The 16,114-nt window shown below is 45.6% G+C and overlaps 5 protein-coding genes across 5 annotated transcripts; 3 read left to right on the top strand and 2 right to left on the bottom strand.

Annotated features, from left to right (window-relative positions):
• Positions 1–449: 449 nt before the first annotated feature.
• On the top strand, positions 450–791 carry F5891DRAFT_1184628 (uncharacterized protein; the record flags this gene model as incomplete). The annotated part of the gene is made up of 2 exons (XM_041366463.1): positions 450–458; positions 513–791. The coding sequence occupies 2 exons, from the start codon at positions 450–452 to the stop codon at positions 789–791; spliced, it is 288 nt and encodes a 95-aa protein (XP_041229987.1).
• Positions 792–1,182: 391 nt separating this feature from the next.
• Positions 1,183–1,537, bottom strand: F5891DRAFT_977266 (uncharacterized protein; the record flags this gene model as incomplete). Its single annotated transcript, XM_041376685.1, has 2 exons — positions 1,183–1,326; positions 1,376–1,537. The coding sequence occupies 2 exons, from the start codon at positions 1,535–1,537 to the stop codon at positions 1,183–1,185; spliced, it is 306 nt and encodes a 101-aa protein (XP_041229986.1).
• Positions 1,538–7,315: 5,778 nt separating this feature from the next.
• Positions 7,316–7,654, bottom strand: F5891DRAFT_914229 (uncharacterized protein; the record flags this gene model as incomplete). The annotated part of the gene is made up of 1 exon (XM_041373677.1): positions 7,316–7,654. A coding segment is annotated over one exon (339 nt), but the record flags the coding sequence as incomplete, so codon positions are not given.
• Positions 7,655–10,933: 3,279 nt separating this feature from the next.
• F5891DRAFT_945816 (uncharacterized protein) lies at positions 10,934–11,369 on the top strand (the record flags this gene model as incomplete). The annotated part of the gene is made up of 2 exons (XM_041374637.1): positions 10,934–11,151; positions 11,201–11,369. The coding sequence occupies 2 exons, from the start codon at positions 10,934–10,936 to the stop codon at positions 11,367–11,369; spliced, it is 387 nt and encodes a 128-aa protein (XP_041229984.1).
• Positions 11,370–14,316: 2,947 nt separating this feature from the next.
• On the top strand, positions 14,317–15,737 carry F5891DRAFT_43959 (uncharacterized protein). The gene is made up of 9 exons (XM_041371833.1): positions 14,317–14,476; positions 14,530–14,619; positions 14,673–14,695; positions 14,759–14,792; positions 14,846–14,915; positions 14,973–15,023; positions 15,079–15,151; positions 15,208–15,265; positions 15,320–15,737. Exons 1-9 carry the CDS (start codon positions 14,436–14,438, stop codon positions 15,519–15,521), a joined length of 642 nt encoding a protein of 213 aa, XP_041229983.1. The 5' UTR covers positions 14,317–14,435; the 3' UTR covers positions 15,522–15,737.
• Positions 15,738–16,114: the final 377 nt, after the last annotated feature.

The following is a 16,114-nucleotide window of genomic DNA, read 5'->3' as shown; positions in this document are numbered from 1 at the left end:
CAAGATGTCAACGATGTCACGAACGGAACTGTGACAGGATGTCCGAGGCTGACTTAGATGGCGAGTGACGCTGGAGTCCTTGGTGAAAACTTTCCTGCACTTTGGACAGGTCGGTGTTGGCATTGATGATGTGTGCACGAAGTTCCCACACTTCTTTCATTCAGTCTAGGCGCATGTACATCCATATGTTCTCTCAATCTAAAGTCTATCATCCTCCATCTTACCATTCCTACGATCCTTCTTTTGACTCTCACGGCTCTGATGCTTCATCAACTCCTCAAGCCTCATCAACTCGAGCCTCATTAACTCATCGAGCCCGATCAAGTCATTGAGCCTCATCACCCCCTTCAAGTTGGCCTGATAAAGGACATCCGTTCCCTACACATTCTCCGCAATCGCATTCTGTCAAGGTGGAGGAAGATGACGACGACGAGAGCTTACCTATACCAATGCATTTTGTGAGTTGCACCTGCTTATGTGTTGCTTTGTTACTCATATCCCGCTATCTGCAGGAACAAGACTCAGCAGAGTCCAGCTTGTTTGATCAACCAGCAGAAGAAGAAGACTCCGACCTTGCGCTCAAGGCTGCCCAGGCCAAACACAAAGTGTGTCAAGCTCAAAAACACTTGGCCGACTGCATTTTGGAACAATATCAAATACTTATCCATATCTCCCGCCGCCGGGCAGAAGCTGCAAACCAGCGTCTATTATTGGCTGACCTCAACGTCGGACGCATGCACTCAGAGCGCCGGAGGAAAAGCGGTATCACAATGTTTACTATTCGAGCGTGACACTGAGTAGTAAGTATGTTTTTATTTCATAGTACCGCTGTTATTAATAAAATGAAAATTTTATTATAGACCATGTAGCATAGTAAATAGGCAAAATTCTCGCTGCGCATATGTATACAAACTCGCTAGTGTTAATTATGTCTTCTACAAGTGCTACAGTGTGTTACAGTTTGTGTCACTTGTGCCGCTTGTACAGTGTGTGAGCTTGTTGGCTTGTACTTGCTTGTGCTGCTGTGAGCTTGTAAGCAGACTTATGGTCATTTGTTTGTGATGTCTGTGGGACCTGTGATCCTTGTATGGAATTGTGCGGATTTGTCAAGCATGTGGGAATTGTGACGAAATCAATAGTTTGCTGATGTAATCTGTGTGAGACTCCTGCATTATCTGAAATCTATCTAAAGACCCAGGGTGCAAGTGTATCGATCACCTTCTGGGGTGTGTGTGTCGACTGTAAGAATATGCCGAGTATACTTTGCAAGGCATTTGATCTACGATTCGTGCTTTGCATCAAAATACCAAGTATGATGACACGTTTCTAATTTTCATTTGTTCAGATACATCAAAAATATGTGCGCAATGCTTACTATCATGATGACTGCAGATCGCCGCATGGTTTGTTTCGTCGTAGTATGTGCATCAAGATCTAAGTCGTCTACATCACCCCAATAGTCATCCTCTTCATCATATACCTCAGAGCTAGTCCGTTGCAAGCTGCCCATCATAATATCTCCATCGGCATCTTTCATGTCTTCGAATGAAGAAAATGCCAGCCCGCTTCTTCAGATGAGATCAATTTAATCTCTGTGATGTATTGCTGTCTCAGAGCATCGTGGTTTGCAGTGGGTTGTGACTTGTTGTCTTGACAAGAAGGATGCTTATTCAAAGCTTCAATAATTTCATCAGAACGGACAAGAAGATCTTCGGCAAGATGATGTCCGTGATATTTTTGGCACCTAAGAATTGATATGATGAATTGAGAAACACTCAGGTTGCACTCTTGTAGCATTGCAATCACTGTGTCCATAGTATAACAACGGGTGTAACAATAGCCAGGGATAAAAAATACATATCATATTCGAAATTTTGTAACCCTATGCTAGGTGCAAACTCATATTTTCGAAGTTTCACGGTCACCGTCACTGTGGCTGACCTTTGTTTACAAATGTTATCTTCCAGCCCCCGGTGAGAGTGTGAGGGGGAATAAGGTTGTGCTGGGTTTGAATTTTTCTTGTATCATGTGACTTATGAAACAGTACAATGCCATCAGATATCGCCCCTCCACACTCGAACTGTGGGGCTGGGAAGGAGCCTGAGATATTACCTGATTTAGACTGTTGTGTGCCACAACAATTGACACGTCACTGTCAGACCATCTCGGCAACAGCCGGACATGATAGAAAACATCTCGCAATGACATATCACCTATCTGCATGCTGTCAAAATAGGATTACTATGTAGTACATTGTATCTACATGATATATACAAGGTATTGCCCAGATTGCCCAGCAAAATTAAGTGAGTGTAAACAAAAGCTAAGTTAAAGTGCGCCATAGCCCTCCTCTGCAAGCAGGTCATCGTCAAGTTCCTCACCCTCACCGGCCAAAACTCTATTGTTGTCGTCATCCTGACCTATATCAGCCTCATTGTCAGTGCCGTCTTCCTCATCAACGCCGTCTTCCTCATCAATGCCATCTTCCTCGTCAATATCCTCTTCCTCGTCAGCATCCTCTTCGTCCTGCTCCTCCAAGTCTTCCAAATCCGACTCATCCCCTTGCATCTCAGAGTCTTCCTGTGGACTTGATTCAGTGTTGCATCCCCCACCTTGGAGGAATTCATCCCAGTCCTGCATGGCCTTATGACCAATCCCGCCCCCACGAAACCTCATGAATATATCACGGTCGACGAACCTGTAGAAACTACAATGAGACGTATAAGGAAAAAAAATAAGCACATACATGTTTACATAGTAATAGCGCCAGTCTGTATCAAGTTATTCCTCTTTGTGGACAAAGGACGGTCCAAGCAGTGTGTCGGTGCGACTGTAAGCAAATGCAGGGATAATGTGTACCCCGCGGATGATGGAGTCAGGGTCCAGGAATCCAAATGCTTCCCCGAGACTGTCTTGGTCAAAGAATTCCAAGCGCTGTAGGCATTTAGCAGCAAAGCCAGCGGGTGATCCGTCACGTCTGAACCAACGAACAAATAAAACATCCATGCATCTCAGTCATGAATAGTGTGACTTTTCGTTCTCGCGATATTCCACGTTGACATGAAATATCCTAATAATGCGGGCGTACCAGTAAGGATGTGTACGCTCGTCCTCTTCAGCGAGTACCATGACATCAGCATGAGTTTGGGGATTGCTTGTGTCTTGTTCGCATCGCAGATCATATGTTGTATAGTTGATACACAATGTGCTATGCTGGAATAGCTTGTTCTCACCAATGAGGACAGAATCGTGGTCTTCATCCAAAAACTCATATTCATCACCATTATATGCAAGCCCATGGAGGCGGCCAAGCAAATGGTCTTTGAGGCAAGGGATAAAGTTCTGGAAAATGCAATGAAACCCGAGTGAAATGTATATACAAAACGACGTACCTCAACCGCTGGATCATCTGCTAAATCAACTAACCAAGCTGTTAGATCGAAGCTTTCATGAGAGTACTTGGCGATATAGTAATGATCTGTTGGGGCAGTGCGGAGACGCTTAGGTCTGGGATTGGCCTTCTGCGCAACAATGATTTCACGTGCGGCAATGACTTTCTTCACCAAGCGTTCAATTGCGTCCTGAGAGGTCATACTGTGTGTTGTTTGATCCTTTTTCTTGGGTGTTTGTGGATACCAGCGCTTTGACAGGCGGTGTTCAAGCTCTCCCTGAGGGCACCTTAGAAGACGATATTAGATGGAATAAAATAGTACATACCAACTGCGAGTTAAAGCTATCTGTTGTACCTCTTCCGTGGATGGTGTTAGGGTAGTCGGCGAGCGCATGGTATTTGTAGGTGTTCAAATTCAGTCTCTTTACCTTTGGACCAGAGACGGTATGTGATGCTCCTGGTTGTTTTGAGGCGAGTGCAGCCTGTCGACGTCCACAGGCAGCATGTTCATGTGGAAGTTCCGTCATGTGGTAGTGTTTGCACACGGTGCGCTGAAATTTCCGAACGGACTGACCAAGAGCAACAGTTGCTGAATCAAAAAATGCAAGGGTGTTGTCAGTATGCAGGCGGAGTTTGGCATATGCATGCCATGCTGCGAGGTCGAAGAGAAGGTCCAATATAACCTTGTTATGGATACTCTTTTCCTTGTCCTTTGATTCCTCGTTGATGAGGATTCCTTCAAAGACAGGAAGAGCACACTAGTTTACAATATAATTAAATGAATAAATAAATGAGGCGAGTGTGAGTTCACCTGCAGGAGATCCTCAAAGTCTCGGGCTGCGAGACATTTCATTGCTGATGTGTTGTTGTGGAACCGACGGATGGTTCCCCGTCCAAATGTAGGTACTCTTTGATATCTGTAAAAAGCTGCATGAGCATAAGTATGACCACAATCCCTAAGTACATACCTCCAGTTCAGCTCCTGAACTGCAGCACCACCTGCCACAAAAAGGACACGCATAAGATGAATAAATATAGCCTTCCAAACCCCAAGTTCGAACTCATGCAGTAGGTCGACTACGAATAAGACAAAGAAATTGAAGAAGTATTCTGCGAGGCGCTCAGAGAAGGCATTCTACTAACAAATCAATCTTAAAAACTAATATCTTGTGAGGAATGACTTACCCGAGTGGGGACCAGCGACTCTTCATTCAAGATATTCTGGACGCGCTGACTATTGATACTAGCTCCCTGCTTGAACATTAATGCTCGTGCTTGTTCAACATGACAGCGTCATCAGTTCGTTGTCAGTCCACTGAGTCCTCTCACGACGTTTCATATCGAGTTTGGTGCCCATCATGGGGATATCAGATTTCTTGATGAGGCACCGTGGACACAGGCATTCACCAAGGAATTTTATACATGCAAGTAAGATCCTGATAGTAGAACTCAATTAGATACTGCAATCTGATGAAGGTCAATGACGAAACCTACTTTTCAGGGTAATCCGCGGAGTAACTGAAGAATCTGGGAAATACGCGCCGTGTGATCCCATCACCGCAGCGAATGACAATACCATATTTGTAGGCATGCATGAACTTCTCGTCGAGGAGAAGTGCCCAGATGGCCTGCATAAGCTCGCGCTTACAATGTGTATAGACATCAGTTGAGGATGCATCGGCAAAAATATTGAAATAGGTGTCTTGAAAGTCACTGGGGATCTGTTAAGATAAGTATCTGATGACATGTTATAAGACAGGACTTACAGATGGGATGTACGCCACATGGTGGCATGCAGAAGCTGTTGGTTTCCCTCTTGTGTATTTAGACTGATTGCTGAATAATAAGTAAAATGGCCAAAGTGAAGTGTCACCGAAGTTCGTAAGATGTGTGGCATCCGACCACATCATGAGGGAGGCAACAACACGTTCAAGGTCATCATCAGGTTCCCTAGGAAGAGAGTTGACTTCCTCGTAAGCGTCTGAGAAAGCAGGGGACGAGTATGCCTCAGAATAGACATTGACGGTGTGTTCCTGACACCTTCCACCGCTGTTGGAAGGGTGTCATGTGAAAGGTGGAGGCGACACTATCCTGGAAGACCAACGTAATGACGTCAGTGAGTGAGCGGTGGTAGACACCAGGTATCTCAAGCACAGGTGCTTCATCCTCTGATGGCCACTTCATTTTCTCCTTCAGCAGGCGGATTTGGACTGTAGACTCGCGCCAGCCATTTTCAGTGCGGTGACCTGCACCAAACAGGTTCGGTGCATGGACGACCAATACTCTCTCATGAGTCATATACCCTGAAATACCACTATGAAACCCTTTTCCCTTTTATCTGAAGTTGGACTGAGGCTATGGGAATATTTTTTGGCTTTTCTTTTTATTTTTCAAGTCTGTATGCCAGCAGCCTGAATATTTTAGTACATTTAATTCTGCGATGAGTTTTGCTTAGTCAGCCATGGTGATGACTCAGACAAAATCCCACACATGTCAGGTGACTGTGAAAAATATTTCCCACATATGTTGTCCTGGAAAAACATTAGTAAACCCCTAAATACTAGGCTCACGTCATTCTCACCCTTCAAACAAAGCAAAGCAAAGACAGCCACACACAGGATTCATATCATGTGACACTTCTTACTCTCTTTCTGGATTTGTCATCAGGGGTTGGACAGGTCACATGACTTAGCAAAATACCCAATGACTCACTATGACTCACTCTAAATACTTACTATGACTCACTATGACTCACCTTGCACATATGACTCATTATGACTCTTGATGACTCTTGAATACACTAGTAGCACAGCCACCTTTATTGTGTATATAATGACCCCAGTTTTTGAAATAAAAAAAAAGCAGATACCAGCAGGTAGTAGGGTGTTTCTCAGCCCAACTAACACTAAGTTGTGAAGTAAGGTGTGATAAGTGTCAGTACCAGTGTCAAGAACTGTTTCAAGACTGAGAGGAACATTCTCAAGAGACAGTAATACTGCAAGCTCATCATACTGAACGACCCGCTGTGAGCTCACTGTGTGCAACAACCAGCAAGCAAGGTACAGCCACACTTTTATTCTGATTTCTATTATTCTTTTTCTTTTCTTTTACTTTCACTGACCTTTGGTGTTCTTTGTGCAAAAAATACTGATCCAAAATATTCATGTTGTCTCTACGTCCACCTAAGACTCAGTAGTAGCATAGTGGGGAGACTTTAGGAATTGATAGTGAAGCTTGACCTCACTCATCTGAGTAGTGATACTGAGCCAAGATATTCTGTGCCTGCTAGGCTTTAGCCGTTGAAGAGGGGACTTGGTAGTAAACCCAAGGACGTCCGTTCCTGAGTCTGTTTGAATACTCAAAGAAGAGTTCCTTGACAGCAGGTTCAATATTGAGCTAAGAGTTCTACAATAAAGCACCTGACTAGTCTTGACCTTTGATTCTACCTGTTTTGTGCTGAGGGAGTTTATCATTGTAATTCCGCACCATTTCTTTTGGAGTATAGTTGGTATGAGGCACTGTTGTTGAAAGGGAACTTGAGGAAGAAACCTGTATATTCTTTTGGTCACTGCCATACTGTCGGGCTGACCATTGTCTGTTTGTTTTTCTGTCAAGTCCATAAATTGGATTGACCATCGTATTACTGATCTTGCAGAAGTATCCTTAGCTGAACATACCTTGGGTAGTATACAACTAGCCACCCACGATTGACCACATTATCAGTCATTGGTATTTGTCTGAATCGCTGACCGTGGAGATATTTGTTTTTATAGGTGTTTATCTATAGATCATCTATCTAAGAAGACAGCGGAAGGGGTTAGAGGAATCCTTCAGATAGACACTGGTAAGCCGCTTCTCATGTACGTCGTCATAAATCTGTGCATCCTCTCTCTTGTACTCATCATCGTCGAGGAAATTCCTTGTGAGGTGTTTCATCTCTGCATTCGACTTGGAATTAACCACAGAGTACTGCCAGCACATGAGGAGCCCCGCTGTCGGGCTACTGAAAGGAGAGAAAAGGTTGTCGGGCCGAATCTCTGGAGAAGGAAGTCCGGTCGCAATCTGAGAACTCCCGACACTAGGATCACGATCCAGGGTAGGAGCATCAACGGCTGCATCAAGACCTACATCACCCTTTGGTATCATGGTAGGACGTGCAGAGTAGATACGGAAAAGGCCCATCGCATCTGGAGCTGTTTGGTATGGCACGAGGGGGGGCTGATGAGGGATGCCTTCAGAGGCAGGACTATCTGGTGCTGGTGGTTGCTGGACCTCAATAGCTTCATTAGAAGGTCGTCCATGCTCCTGACGATTGGTTGGGGGCATGTGAGCAAGGTGAGTTGCCGAGCCTGGCACATAGTCGATGTAGGGTGCAGGCATACATATTCACTGCCCAGAACGGGCAGAGACAACAGCAGGCACATCTGGGGCAGGCGCCTGAGGTTCTGGTTCGGGAATATATTTGGAGGGTCCAGCAGCATTCCTGTACTATACACCTATCGTATAAGCATAATATAATTTAAGTATATCGAAAAAATTCACCTCAGCGTCGACATAGTCATCACCTAGGTCCATCCGCACATCAGCTTCAGGGGAAGTGTTCCTTTCCCTGCGTTCCAGAGACCTGGTCTCATCACGAACTCTCTTCTTCCTTCGCTTCTTACATCCCTTCTCGAGGCGACGTTGACTCTTGTAGACGTCAGCATCGAGAAGCTTGTCAGCTTCACACCAGGCCTCATGACCACTCAAGCGCTTTTGGGATGGGAAAACTTTTCTGCATCCTAGACAGACGAGGTCATCCATATAGATAGGTTGGCCAGGGCGAGCTGCATTGGAGCAAACGGCGTCCATCGAGCATGCCAGGGACGGGATTCACTATCTCAGACAATGATGTCAGGGAGCTGGAAGCTCAGAGCAGGTAAGGATATCACTTACATGCATCCCACACTCGATAAAAGAGATGCAGAGTTGACCGGTTCAGATTTAGGTTGATTAATGGATGGCAAGGCGTAAGACGTATAAGTAGTAGAGGAAGAGTGTTGTGATACTGGAGGTTTAATGGACGGCAAGGCATAAGACGTATAAGTAGTAGAGGAAGAGTGTTGTGATACTGGAGGTGAGAATGCAGATTGCGTAGTTTGGCGAGTGTATGCAGGCTGAGCTTGGTATTGATATGATGTAGTAGTTGTCGGAGGAGCGGCTGCGGCAGGTTGAGAGGCTTGTGATAGAGATCTCAGCTGGGTCAGGATTTGACGGAGCTCATCTTGAGAAACACATACCAAAAGTTGGCGGGCGTATAGTCAATATCTCTGGTAGTTTATTAGGGTTAGTGAGGGCAGACGGCAACTTGGACATTGGAAAAATGTACCAAAAGTCGGCGGGCGTATATAGTCAATGTCTCTGGTAGTTAGGGTTAGTGAGGGGGGTTGGCTACTTGGACATTGGAAGAACGTACCAAAAGTCAGCGGATGTATATAGTCAATGTCTCTGGTAAATGGCCTAGTACAAGAAACGAAGTCAGTACACATAGTAGGTAATAGGAACTGATATAAAAGTTAAAAGCTGTCAGGCTTAAGTGCTCAGAGTCACCTCTTAGAGGCATGTCCTCGCAGCCTGACAGCCTCTGGTCCAAGTCACCTCCTAGAGGTGTGTCGGACCAGGAAGTGAAGTGCAAATAAAAATAAATAAAGAACTCACCGGAGTTGTTGCGCTCGCTCAGACGGATGGCCCAAGGTTTAGAGTGATGAGTGGTCGATTGGTCGGGATGCATTTGCATGCGGCCATGTTGGAAGTGAATAAAACTGACTTTGTTGATTCAAAATCTTGGTTCCGAACATCACGTGACTTTTCGAAGTCAGTCGGCAAATACCGGTGATGCAAAAAGACGCGACTATGCATTTCTCATATTCATTTCTTATCAATACCACTAATCTTTTTCTCAATCCTATACTACTATGTCAACTGAATTCATCCTCGTTAATGGGACTGACCAGGTCATTATCCATGACAATGTCATTGTCATGGATATCAATAATCTTTTAACTGGTTGGCCGACTTACGAGATTAAGTTTACGCCCGAGAACCCGGGCCCATTGGTGAGTCATCTCGATCTTTTCATATTACTTACTGACTTTCATTTAGAAACTAATCATCCGGCTCAAGGATTTCGTCAAGATGGTCCATATTGAGGAATCCACCGATAGCGAGGCGGAGTTATTGATACCAGGCAGTCGCAAAAGGAAAAGGTGTGTCATTTTGTTCTGATCTTCTCACAAATAGATTGCTAACTCAATGTACAGGACTGATCGCGAGAGTAAGAAAATCAAAACATGAGTTGGTCTTGCACGTCATATTCACTAACATTAAACTTCCTAGGTTCTCGGCCGATACTGTCAAGATCACAGAAGATCTCGGACAGCCTCAAGATCACATCCCAGAGTTCCGGGTGAGTTTTTCTTATATTTACTGGCTCATCACGCTGACAAATTTTGATTTACAGAAATAACTCCATCAAAGCGAAGCCAGTGCGCTTGTTGGGAGCCCGCCCAAATCCTCAGCCGCGCAAACTCAAATTCGACAGCAGTACTACTTGGCCGCCCCGCCACCCTCTCCGTTTCAGGGACGTGGAAGATAAGGATTCCATTGCCGGTCTTATCCTGCAAGCCGTGCCTGCTCCTGTTAAAGCTGACTTAACTTAGGTTATTTTTCTTTGCTGTGCGTTTTTGCTATCACATTTGTTATTTTGCAGTCTGTATACGATAAGTACTACTTTGTAATTGTACAATTAAATGTATTTCTTGTTGCACCTCAATATGATGATAACACGTCAACAGAACCAAATAAAACATGTACAATAACACGTGAATGCCCTATGTGACTTTGTAACTCTGACCACTATGGCGCATCGCAAACAATCCCCCAGTCTCTCTCAATCCGAAAAATCCTCTTTGAGCGATTCAGAAGATTCACGACACTCTCCAAGTCCAAGACACAAGAATTCGAAAAAACGCGCCCAGTCAGGCAGATCTGTTCAAGGCAAAACAAAGTACGTGACACGTTGTGATTCTCTTGATGCTTACACGACCTCTACTCTAACAGGAAAGTTAATGTAACTCAAGACACTGATGATGACCTAGATGAAGAGTATTTCGTGGCTGCACGTGCCATGACGCGTTGCTATGACCTGTTCTGCAAGGTCGAGAAGCTCATCAAGATCGGGTGTCTTTTGCAGCAAGACTGAGGCCGCCGACCAGGGAGATCTCGAGGAAGATGAGGTCGACAAAGTGTCTCGTAAAAAGAGGCTTGAGGGCCTGTAAGTGTTATTCATTGGTAGGCTGTATACCGCTGATCTATTGTTTTAGTTCAACTTATGTATGTACGTGATCGTTACAAACAGAATTATCATCAACTTCTTCAACTCGCTCCCGGCTTGCGAGCGCTCATCAATAACAAGAGCAAGTCAAAGCAACTTGCTAGAATCGCGCGAAAGGTCAGTTTATACTGCATATATGCACACTTATGATGTACTAACACTTCATAAAGATGAATGGTATTATTAGTGCGACGCGGTCTGATGACTCGACCCGTCTCAAGTCACAAATCAGTCATTATGCGGCTCCCTCGCCGGCCAAGGAACCCTTGAGCCCACCTGTAAATAACGGTACCTCATCTAGGTCGCACATGGGTGTTAATCACCCCGTATTGGCTTCGTTTCTTTGTCCTATAACGGCAGTCAAAGATTACCACCAGGATCCAGCAGAGTAAGTGGTATTTTGCGCTTATATGCGATTCTGAGGTTCTGTATTTTAGGATGCAAAAAAAATTGGCAAGCGGACAGATCTTGATGTCCGCAGCTGATTTTCCTGCATATCTCTGGGAGGGAACTCCACCCGGGGAAAGCTACAACGATGATTCCATGACTGATGGGCTTTTCAAAGGGTATTTTCTTGTCCATGTAAGTTTTCCGCTGTATACTTAACGTGTCAATATCATACACTTATTGTATATATTAGATCATGCGCCATATATTCACAGGACTGTCTACTGCCTTAGGTGAAGACTCATGTGCAACGCGTTCATGCAACGCTTCATTACACGATATGACTACGGTCCAACCAGAACACATCGCTTATGCATGTGTTCAGGTAAGTGTCTCTGTGTGCTTGACAATGTTATCTCACAATTATTGCTATTGAGGCTCGCTTCAGGATTAGCAGCAAGAATAAGTGGGCCGAAAGTCGACGGTAAATTCAACTATCGAGAGTTCTACCAGAACATTATCGATTTTCTTCGAGAATGCGAAGATAAGGATTGGGTAGACAGTCTCCTAAAATGGTGGAATAGGTACGTGATTTTGATTTTTTTCATGATTATGATACTGAGTGTTTCTGGAAGGAAACTGTTCAAGACTGAACATGGACGGGAAGGTGCAGTTGATGAAGCCTCCACTAATGATTCTAGCAGGGGCTCCACTGCACCAATGGACAGCCTCTCCAAGATGTGGGCACAGATGTCCGCTCGTGCTAGTGCCACCAAGAACTTAGGGGGAGATCGTGTTCGTGATCCTCCCAGTTCTCCCACACCTCATACTGCTTCTCGGGATCGTTCTCACTCTCCTCTTAGGCATTCTCGTCATCCTCGTGCTCGTTCCCCTGCTCCCCGGATCCACTCTCCTGTGCCTCGTGGACGTTCTCCTACTCCTGCACATGGTAGGAACTCTCCTGCTCCCCGAGGATGTTCTACTACACTCCTCATATTTGTTCTTCCTCCCCCCGCAAGCATGTTCGTCCTCGTCCAATCCCGCCTAAACGGGCTGCTCCTGCAGTACCTGATACTGTCACAGGCCTTTCACCACCTCGTCACTCTCATTCCCCAACTCCTTGTCATCCCCATTCCCCAACTCCTCGTCACCCCCATTCCCCAACTCCCATTCTCCTACCCCACTTCGTCGCACATCCCCACGCAAGATAGGCACTCCACCCCATCAGCCTCATTCTCCGACTCCACCTCGACGCCCTCATTCCCCAACTCCCCCTTGTCATCCTCGTTCTGCGACTCCACCTCGACGCCCTTGTTCCCCCACCCCACCCCATCGTACATCCCCACGGAAGAACGGCACTCCACCCCGTCATACTCGTTCTCCCACCCCAATCTGTTGCACGTCCCCACGCAAGAAAGGTCCTACTGTTCCTTCTTCACCTGGATTAAGTGAGTTGATGCAGGAGGATGAAGATGAGGAACTCGAAGTCAGTACCAGTAAGAAAGGGAAGTTGGCTGGGAAGAAAGCCAAGGTCACAGCCAAGGCTGTGGGGAAAAGGAAGCGTGCCGTGGAATCAGATGATGAGCAGCCATCTGAACCTGCTTGACGTCCCAAATGGCAAGCGCGCCGCCGGAAGTAGGTGTTTTCTTCTAAGGTATGTCTCTGTTATATTGTAGACTGTAACTGATGTTCACCCTGCTTTGATCGATAGTATTCTGGTGTTCTCATCTCGCATTGCTCTCAGGACATTTACTCCTCCATGCTTTCATTTTGATGCTCTCGTGTTCTGGTGCTTCATGTCGCATTTCTCTTTACCACTGATGAAGTTGACCATTTGTACTCACGCTCCCCGGCTGCCTAGTGTACTTTACAGATACCTACACAGTATCTGGATACTATGACTCAAGTTTCCTTACATTCCGTCGCATAGCAATACTTTGTACTCTCATTACTGCAGACAATACCATGCAATGTCTTCGCTATCTGCTTGACTGTTAATGTCTGACAATATCTGAAATAACTATATGAAATATTAAGTCGTGTGCTCCTCTACGACGTACAAGCACTCAGTCCGTCGGACTTTTCAGTTCCCTAGTATTGCAAGATATACTGGGCTCTGGACCCGATACTGCTGACATGGTAGTCACCGAAAACATTACCATATATTGCCAGGTCTTGGTCATGCAATTTTTGTGATGGTGTTGTACCCAAGTGGCATGACACAACGTCAAATTGATTTGTAATCCGGCTAGATTCGTCAACCGTCCCGATTGCGCTCGTACTCTCCATCGACATCAATCATTCTTCGAGTTTCCCAAGCATGAAGCTGGGGGACTCTGCTTGTCTAAAATAAATCTGGTAGGAAATTAATTTAACCACAATTTTTTATTATTTGGTTAGGTTCAACAACATTGAAGATATAAAATATAATATTTTGCAATATGTTCACCCACCTTCAACCAATCTAGCATTACTATCGTAATGTCTGTGAACCGACGCAGCATGGGTTTCCGCCACTGATTAGTAAAAAAGCATCTGATAAGCCTATCAGTGTTATTAATAAGAGGTAACACACAGGTGAAGTAATTTACGAGAACACGGCCATAAGGTCAGGTCGACACTGACAACGACATTTTCTAAAATTGACAAACCCTGAAGGTGATTTGATTTTGTCCACTGGTGTGCGGATATTGATCTAAAACTAGTTGAGCAGGGAAGCGCCTTGAATGTTCTGAACGACACTGCAACTTGCAATGTACGCAAGGTGCATGACCCATAGCCTCCTGTTTACGTATATAACCTACTTGCGACCGTAACCGTGACTCAGCTTTCTCCAAGTACAACGGGAAGGCATGAAGGACAGCCAATAGCAACTACGAATCTCCCAGTACGCAACTTGAACGCTCAGGAACGGCTTCGTGGAGAAGCCGACTATCTGGCAGGTCTGATTCAAGCGCCATCATGTGTTTCAACAGCAGCTAAGAACTTCCCAGCACGCAACTCGAACGCCCAGGTAATTCGGTTCACGCAGAAGCCGGCTGTCTAGCAATCTGATGCAAGGGTCATCATGTGCCACCGCCTTATCGAATGATTAGGATCTCCAGCGTCAGGTACCGGGGCACGAAGGAGATGCTGGCTGAATCGCAAAACAAGGAAGGAGGTACAACCTATGCAATCCGAAACATATAAAAGCCTCCTTGCTGAAACTCTAACGCAGAACTCAAGCTCTTCAATCCACACTCAATCTCAACCACCAGTACACTTTGTATTTCGCAATCCGAAGCAATGACAGCCGGGCCCTTCGTCAGGAACTTGACCTTCCAGTCGTGAGTGTTCGCGATCTCGCTCTGCACAAGTTTTTTCACCCGACATTTCGCAGTCACGATCTCGGCAAGGAGGTCACGATCATGCTCGCTTGGAGTCCCAACATGGATGGCCTCTACGAGGACGTCTTCCCGATAGTTTGGAAGTAAGTGCGCCTACTCATGTCTTGGACAATGTAAAACCTTGCGATTTTTTCAGAGTCAGCAAATTCGGAAAGTCGGGTGGGTGTTTCTAGTATTCTCTCGCTGCCAAGTTCCCGACTTACATATGAGCCCTCTTTGCAGGTCCATACAGGGCTACTGCGACCTACACGGCCCAGTAAGATGATCGACAATATCAATAGTCTTAGAAGTCGCTTATATATCGTATAGGCTTGCTTTCTCCAGAGCTCAGGTCGAGAGTGGGAAGGTCATCAGCGCTGCAACCTCCGTCAATATCAATGTGAGCGACTCTTCATCTACTCCGAAATTGCTAGCACCAACGCAACCGATGATGCAGAACAGCGAGAAAACAACTCTGACAGAAGCCAACGATGTCTATCATTTCTCTGTAAGCCTGGCTTCCGTTGATTTTCATCTCGGCCATTGACGAATACCTCGTGTAGCCCCCTCAGGCGGGAACCTCTGGCATTCTGCAGGCCCAGAACCACACTGGGAGTGTTCAAGAAATAGCAGTTGGTTTGTGACCATCATGATATCCTCTTCTTTCACCTGAGCATATTGTCCACCTCCAGGCTTCGTAAACAGAGGAGACTTTATGCCCACGCCCGTACTCTACTTCAGCGATGTTGGGTATGTCATATTTCCTGTATTTCTCCTTCAGAGCGTTCACACTATCAAATGCAGAGATGGCAGTCGCGTCACGGCAAAGTTCACTCCGGTCCTGCGGGCCTACATCACGTCGGACTATGAAGAAACCTCAATCTTACGAGGTCAAGTCGACACCCCTGCGATCTGGTCGCAGGACCTGACTGGGCTTGGTCAGAACACAACCTGGAACCTCTCGCGCGACGCGTCCACCGGACGTTACACGCTCACCCATGCTTGATTAAGGAATGGGACATTGGTGCACCTAGATATTCGTTCTGTGATATCTGCATCTCAATGTTTACTGTGGTTTCATAGTATCTCCGTTCAAACCAATAGCCTCGCTTAGTTGCTTGTCTCTTTATAAGATCGCTTGTATGTCATGTATTTCGCCAGGAATGAGAGCTGTAGAAGTTCTTATGGAGCTTTATCTATTTGTTTGAAATCTTGAATCGTGTTTGACAGGATCTCTGAAGTGTGCATGTCAAGATGTTAGTTTGTAAAGCCGAACATTGACGCTCCACTCGACAGTGGTTAGTCACTTGTGATGCATGCAGCGTTTGTGTGATTTTGAGATTGTTGTTGAACTTCGTCTGATTACCAGTAGACAGGGGTTATTATTTATGGTGATCGGTCGCGTGCTCAGCTATAGTACCCTCGACGAGCCTGACAAAACCCTAATTGCAAGATCTGCACGGTACACAAAGTCAGACCGTTTGATATCGAAAGAAGCAAGACACTGACTCGGCCGTGAAGTTCTGCTCTACTAGTAGTCATCTCATTACACCGGCGATGATGGAGTTTTGGGAGTGGAGAGGTCGTTGAAATGTTGTC

This window comes from Suillus fuscotomentosus (genome assembly GCF_016647785.1).
Source record: "Suillus fuscotomentosus strain FC203 chromosome Unknown F5891scaffold_10, whole genome shotgun sequence".
NCBI classification, from domain to species: Eukaryota; Fungi; Basidiomycota; class Agaricomycetes; order Boletales; family Suillaceae; genus Suillus; species Suillus fuscotomentosus.
Note: the sequence above shows the minus strand (reverse complement) of the source record. Positions and strands in the feature narration are given on the sequence as shown.

Coding starts and splice junctions, on each gene's coding strand:
- F5891DRAFT_43959 (XM_041371833.1), top strand. CDS start 14,436: ATGACAGCCGGGCCCTTCGTCAGGAACTTGACCTTCCAGTC. Junction 14,620..14,672: donor GTCTTCCCGATAGTTTGGAA/GTAAGTGCGCCT, acceptor CGATTTTTTCAG/AGTCAGCAAATTCGGAAAGT. Junction 15,024..15,078: donor ACGATGTCTATCATTTCTCT/GTAAGCCTGGCT, acceptor TACCTCGTGTAG/CCCCCTCAGGCGGGAACCTC.